This window comes from Oryctolagus cuniculus, chromosome 15 (genome assembly GCF_964237555.1).
Source record: "Oryctolagus cuniculus chromosome 15, mOryCun1.1, whole genome shotgun sequence".
Taxonomy (NCBI): domain Eukaryota; kingdom Metazoa; phylum Chordata; class Mammalia; order Lagomorpha; family Leporidae; genus Oryctolagus; species Oryctolagus cuniculus.
The window spans coordinates 56,917,693-56,925,376 of NC_091446.1; the positions used below are offsets into that span (position 1 = coordinate 56,917,693).

The 7,684-nt window shown below is 37.0% G+C and overlaps 1 protein-coding gene across 1 annotated transcript; it reads left to right on the forward strand.

Moving 5' to 3' along the window:
• The first annotated feature begins 4,266 nt into the window (after positions 1-4,266).
• LOC108178455 (mitochondrial import receptor subunit TOM7 homolog) lies at positions 4,267-4,995 on the forward strand. The gene has a single exon (XM_051823857.2). It carries the CDS (start codon positions 4,709-4,711, stop codon positions 4,874-4,876), a length of 168 nt encoding a protein of 55 aa, XP_051679817.2. The 5' UTR covers positions 4,267-4,708; the 3' UTR covers positions 4,877-4,995.
• Positions 4,996-7,684: the final 2,689 nt, after the last annotated feature.

Consider the following 7,684-nt stretch of genomic DNA (forward strand, 5'->3'; position numbering starts at 1 on the left):
TGAAGTACACCCAGCAGGCAGGGAGTTGGCACAGCTGGGTTGCCTGGGGTAGCTTAGAACAAAGAAAAGCTGTGGGGGAGGGGTTCTCAGTAATCATTACACTGATTTCAATAGCCAACCTGCAAACCTCAGTAAACAAGGCTATCTGTGTATCCTAACAACAACCCAACACTGGATCCATCTGCCTGTAGAACCCAGCATTGAGCCTGTTCCCAAAGCCCCATGGACCCCATTATCTAGGCTGCTCAGGAACTCTGGCCAGGCTGACTGGTGTGTCTTTCTCTCCCAAATGAGTCAGTTATGCCTGGAGGAGGTGACCACTTCAAACATACAGACAATATAAGACTAAGGATCACAAAGAATCAGGAAACATAACACCACTGAATGAAAAGAATAAAGTTATAGTTACTGACACTGAAGAAATGAAGATCTGTGTGCTGCCTGACAAGAATTCAAAATAACCCTCTTTAAGGAGCTCAGTGAGTGTCAAGAGAACACACATAGAGGATGAAGCAAAATAGGGAGAACTTCACACAGTCTAAAATTCATAATTCTTTGAACCCATCAGGGATCTTAGGTCACAGGACCCCACGAACACATTCTGATAGGTGCCAAAAGGAGAGATGAAATTAAAACTCTTGCTTTCCTGGGTATATATAGTCATTTTGTAAAAACAATCTGGAAGTTTTGTAATGTTAAATATGTACTTACACCACAATAAAGTAAACCATTTCTAAGTATTCATCCAAGTAAAATTAAAACTAATACTGATTCTCAAACACTTATGTGAATGTTTTAGTAGTTTTATTTTTAATAACCATAGATAGAAAGCAATCCCCTAATGTCCTATTTATAGAAAATACAAATCATCATGTATCTATGCACTGAAACACTACAACTCTGAAATAAAGAGGGATGGATATGTAACAGTAAGAACGACATCAAAATGCATTAGGCTTAGAGAAAGAAAGAAGCTTGAATGAAATGCTACATGGTGTGTGATTCTGTTTACATGACAAGATATCACTGGTTATTAGGAGCAAGGGTTTAGGGAGAAATTGACTACAAAGGAGCATGTGAGAATTTTGGAGGTAATGGAACTTTCACTGATGTTGATTTTGGAAATGGTGACATGACTGCATATGTTTGATAAAGTTGTTACTATATGTCAAATTTATCTTAAAATGGACACAATTGTTTAATGTTATTTCTTTAGAAGAAGATTTATGAATTTATAACTGATATATGATAAATGTCATCTATTTAATGTAGGAATATGCAATTTGATTATTTTGGGCAAATGTATGTAAAGTCCTTTACTGACAGTTCTAACATCTGGGTAATTTCTGAAACAGGTTGTCTACTACATTATTTGTTGGAAAAATTACACTTTCTGTGTGTGTGTTTTAAAATTTTACATTAAATGGCAGATAATAGGTATTGATGAAATGCTGAGAGTGAGGTAAATAGTATTTGTGACCAGAAATGGATATATCCTTTCCTCTTTAAAGCAGTCCAGTTGCGGTACTGAGCTTGGGTTTTGTTGTTGCCACTGTCACAGACAGTTTGTATTATCTATGTACAACAGAATTCAAATTCCTCTAGCCATGACACCTTGGGTCATGTCAGCATGTGGGCCTGATATGGTGTTTGAGTCTCAGTTTTCTTGCTCAAACCTCAGCCTTCAATATGTAAGCTCCAGAGACAGAGTTTCTCTCCATAGTTTGACCTTCTTTATAGGTGGTGGGAGTCTACTTTTGTGTGATAACTGGGTAGGCTTGTGGGGAGGCAGAATGAGGGCCATTGCTCTTATGGTTCATTTGCAGTCTTAAGAATTCCTGAGTACCCAGGCCTCATATTTGGGGCCTACTCAAATCTCTGACACATCTTTCTTGTTTTATGTACTGTTACTGTGTTTATTACTGTTATTTCTACTTTAGAATGGCATAATTTAAAAAAGCTTTAGGGAAATGGGGGTTTGTTACCAATGTCAAGACGGTTTTGTTTTATGCATGGTTACATGGAAATAAAAGATTGACTTAACAAGGATCAGATCTTTGATAGAATTCCCTGAATTTAAGTAGTGCATAGCAGTCTCACTGGCTTTTAAATCATTAATATTTCATTTTCTCATAAAATATTTTAGTAAAATAAACAGAACAGATGTTTCAGGAGGAGAAGTATGCCTTCAATGGCATACAATATATTAATTTATGAAAGCAATAATACTAAGTGAAATCTTTTGGTGGGAAAGGAATTTAAGATTGGAATGGCCACCAACCTTAAAGAATCACAGGTGGTAAAAGTTTGTGAACTGTGTTGTTTGAGATAAATATTTGACTATTTTATTTGACGGTAGAAGCTTTTGAATAACTTTAAAATTCTGGGTGTGTCGGTTGGAGCATGAAGAGATGAAAGGAACTGATAGATGAATCCAAATCTCAGGATTATGTGCTTACACTGGAGTCAAAAGGGCTGTTCTCTTAGTCTCTGCATTTTCTGTTATATCTGCATCTGAGCCTTGACATGTGTGTTTTAGGTTCTTCAGCTTCATTGTCTTGACCCATTTCATCAGCTGAAAACATAACCAGCTTGATATAAGGAATAGAAATTAAACCTTGGAATACCATTTCCATAAGTCTTTGTTTCCTTGCCATGGATGTGTATTTCTGTCATTTATTGCTATGTAAAAATATCACCTCAGGAATTGCTGGCATGAAACAAAAAAAAAATACTCATTATGTCTCAATTTTAAATACTGGAATTAAGGATGAATCCCCTCCTCCCTGTGACACTGACCTAAATGGCTCAACTATAGGCGCTGAGCTGGCGGTTATACTGAGAAGTCTAACAATGTTTACTGATGTGTTTGGCAGTTGTTTCCTCTCCACCTGGCCTCTCTTTTCGTCTAGTCTTGCCTAATTCAGTAGCACAGGGCAATTTTCTTTTCTTTTTTAACTTCTATTTAATAAATATACATTTCTAAAGTACAGCTTATGGATTACAATGGCTTTTTCCCCCCATAACTTCCCTCCCACCCACAACCCTCCCAACTCCCGCTCCCTTTCCCATTCCATTCACATCAAGATTCATTTTCAATTCTCTTTATATACAGATCAGTTTAGTATATATTAAGTAAAGATTTCAGCAGTTTGTACCCACACAGAAACATAAAGTGTAAAATACTGTTTCAGTACTAGTTATAGCATTAATTCACATTGAACAACACATTAAGGACAGATATCCCACATGAGAAGTAAGTATACATTGATTCCTGTTGTTGACTTAACAATCTGACACTCTTGTTTATGGCGTCAGTAATCTCCCTAGGCTCTAGTCATGAGTTGCCAAGGCTATGGAAGCCTTTTGAGTTTGCCAACTTTGATCTTATTTAGACAAAGTCATAGTCAAAGTGGAAGTTCTCTCCTCCCTACAGAGAAAGGTACCTCCTTCTTTGATTGCCCCATTCTTTCCACTGGGATCTCACTTGCAGAGATCTTCCATTTATTTGTGTTTTTTTTTTTTTTTTTTTTTGCCAGAGTGTTTTGGCTTTCCATGCCTGAAATACTCTCATGGGCTCTTCAGCCAGATCTGAATGCCTTAAGGGCTGATTCTGAGGCCAGAGTGCTATTTAGGACATCTGCCATTCTATGAGTCTGCTGTGTATTCCGCTTCCCATGTTGGATTGTTCTCTACTTTTTAATTCTATCAGTTAGTATTAGCAGACACTAGTCTTGTTAATGTGATCCCTTTGACTCTTAGACCTATCATTATGATCCATTGTGAACTGAAACTGATTACTTTGACTAGTGAGATGGCATTGGTACATGCCACCTTGATGGGATTAAATTGGAATCCCCTGGCACGTTTCTAACTCTACCATCTGGGACAAGTCAGCTTGAGCTTGTCCCAAATTGTACATCTCCTCCCTCTCTTATTCCCACTTTTACATTTAACAGAGATCACTTTTCAGTTAAATTTAAATACCTAAGAATAATTGTGTGTTAATTACAGAGTTCAACCAATAGTATTAAGTAGAACAAAAAAAAATACTAAAAGGGATAAAGTATTAAGTTGTACATCAACAGTCAGGACATGTGACTGGACTCTCAGCAGACAGCCAACCCACCAGCTCCTTGATCTTGGACTTCTCAGCATCTAGAGGTCATGTGCATGACAGGAGTATCAATGAGTTTGTTATGACATCTCTGAAGACCTCACAGAAATGCCTAGTACAAGGCAGAGTTAGACAGTGAGAGAGAGAGAGACGGAGAGAAAGGTCTTCCTTTTCCATTGTTTCACCCCCGCAAATGGCCTCTATGGCTGGTGCACAGATCCGAAGCCAGGAGCCAGGTGCTTCCTCCCGGTCTCCCATGCGGGCGTAGGACCCAAGCACTTGGGCCATCTTCCACTGCCTTCCCAGGCCACAGCAGAGAGCCGGACTGGAAGAGGAGCAACCGGGACAGAATCTGGCACCCACACCAGGACTAAAACCCAGGGTGCCGGTGCCACAGGCGGAGGACTAGCCAAGTGAGCCGTGGCGCCGGCCGAAAGAGTAATAATTTGAAACCAGCTCTGCCTCGTCATTGCTGACTGTTAGAATTAGACATGAAATAAAAGATTCCATATAATTGGAAAAAAAAAAAAAAAAGGGATTCCTGAAGTGGTCGCTCCTGTGGTGTCTGCTGTGTGCCACCCGGCCGTCCTCATGGTGAAGCCGAGCAAAGAAGCCAAGCAGAGCCTGCAGCAGCTCTTCAAGGGCGGCCAGTTTGCCATTCACCGGGGCTTTACCCCTTTCGTGATTTACCTGGGTTTTAAAAGGGGTGCAGATTCCGGAATGTTTGAACCAACTATTTTGAGCCTGCTCTGGGAGTAAAGGACTGTTTGGTCATCTGGACTTGGAAACAGTCGTCGGACGATGGCAGCGTGGAACACGTGTGCTCTGCTGAGACAAGATCTGCTATATCGCTCAGTCACCGATGGGCAGCGCAGGGCTCTTCTTGGATGCATCTGGCAGAGTGGAACCTCTACTGACTTGTGTATGGTAGATTGATCAAAATAAATATTTTTATTAATGCTAAAAAAAAACCTCCTTTCACTGTTTCTCATAGTTTCCATTTCACTTCAACAGGTTTCCTTTTCTTTACAGGTAATGGTTGATATCCGCAGTGAGAAAGTGGCACCTGCCAGTCCTCTTAAAGGCTGGACCTGGAAGTTGTGCTGCATCATCTTTGCTATGGTCCACTAATAAAGCCAGGGTACCAGCCAGACTTGAATCAAGAGAAGGGGAAGTAGACTACACTTTTTGATGAATAGAACAGAATATGTGTCAAGGAGGGAAGGAATTAATGACCATCTGTGAAGGCTGTACAAAGAAAAAGTGACTCTGGTGGAAAACAGTCTCCACTAGTGAGTCTTTGGACTCTAAATTGTTGACATCATCTTTAACGGGGAAAAGAACAAAGGAATGAATGAGCTTCAACTTTGTTTGAAAAACACACACTGTGATAATCTGTGGTCTTGTTAAGAATATAATCATTCAGGCCCATTTAGCGTCCTACTAGTTACAGCAACCTATTGGCAAGTAATTGATAATCTACCTACACACCAATTCTTCATCTATTAGGACTTACTATGTTCCCATATATATGAAATGCATAAAGTTTGTCTTCCTTAAATAAAATATAAAGAACTCTTATGACGTTATGTAGACTTTTATGTCTAGTTCAAAGGTCAAGGCTTTAGTTTGATCAGCCTCTTCTTAATTTCTATACATTCTGTACATAGTTGCCTAGTCAACAATGATTCTAAAAATGTGAAGAGAAACAGTACCTTAATGCTGACTTATGCAGTATGTCTAGCCCAGTCTACATATGTGTCAGAATTGATCATACTCAAATCTATCTTTTTTTTATCTGCTGTGTCTGAAACACATGCTAATCATTTGCTTTCAGATGGTTAATAAATAATGTTGGTAGGTAATGTGGCAGATATTTCAGAAAAAGTTTATGAGACCGGGTTTTCTTAAATTAGAATATTTGGTGATAGGAAATGCCATGGGACTAGAAAAGTAAAGTATATTGGAATCTGTAAGCAAGTGTTTTTTGATTCAAAAATGTAATTAGTGATTGCTTAGGCTATCACTCAATAAATCTATTGATTATACAATGAATAATCTTAAAATTATTTTGTTTCATTACATTTTATTTTTTAAGGCTTGCATCATGTAAACTTCGTCAAAATGGCTCAAATCATATGATCATTATGAATGATAACTGATGTTTTAAAAATTCATTAACTTAGATTTGTCTGAGCATTGAGCACATAATCCTTAGATATTCTATATTGCATACATTTCCCTCTGTTTTTAAGATCCATTTATGATATTTAACAGTGTTTTGTATATAACATCCTCAGTAAATGTCTATGGAGTGATTTTTCAAGAAAGACAATGCTAATCCTTGGTCGGGGGTATGCAGTTTTTTACAAATGAGAAGTTAATAACTCTGGGAGCAAGAATATATAAATCCATTGGAAGACAAACATCTCATATAAGGGAACATTTTAGATTTACCCACTAGGCAAATTTGTTATCACTGTTTAAAAATTTCTTGAAAAATGTTTTCCATTACTATGTAACCAAGGTTACTGTTTCATGTCTCATCACTTGGCAGAGGTTAGAAAGGTAAGTTAGGAAAAGTATTATGGGGCAAAAAAGTTGGAAAGTATTGAAAAATTATCTTAGTTCTCTCATTTTTTGCAGTTATAAAAAATTAAAGCAAAACAAATATTAATCAGTGCCACAGATGAGTATCACCAGGACTAACCCATTATAACTGTTCATTTGCATTTTAAAATAATACATTTTAAATTAACATTTGAGGTAAGTCTATGTTTTAAAAGTTATTATGCTATACTTGTGAAAGTCTTATGTTGAATTTGGATTCAAGAGTAGTATACAACCTACTGTATGTTACTTCTAAAATTGAAATTTAATTTAATTTGATATGAAAAAGAGATGATGATTTCATTTTCTAGCTAATATCTAGTTGATTGCACTTGTATATTTTTTCAAAATAGTTTTTCTTTCACTAAAATTGCAAGAGGTAGAGAAGTAAGGTTTATAATATTTTACCTAGAAAGGCTGGAAGAAGTAAATTGGTTGATCTATGAAAAAACCCTTTGTCACTGGATTGTTTATTGAAATGCCATTTCAGAGTTCAGGTTCTTGATCTTTACTCCTTTCTTTACCCACATATATATGCAAATGATAAGAATATAAAACAGTTTCTCTACTGTCTTCAACATCTAAATGCAAACTGTTCCTTTGAGTCAATCTATATTTATTTTTTAGCTGCCTTAATCTTTCATGAAATTTAAATGGAAAAGCTTCATCTTAAACAGTGTAGTTTGAGTTTGCATTATTCAAAATTAATTTATATTTCAGAAATTTTTACAAACAAGCCAGTGCTTAAATTTGTCTTGAAATTACCTTTTTTAAAAAGCAATGGACTTCACTTAAACTGTCTGTTATGTTTTAGAAACAAGTTTCCATACTGGAGGTATACAGTTGAAAGGGAAACTATTATACTGTCTCATTCCTGAGAAGAATAGATTGCTGTATAAATCACATAGCATTGAGTTTATAAATTGCACTGAATAAGATACAGACAGTGGTCCAGGA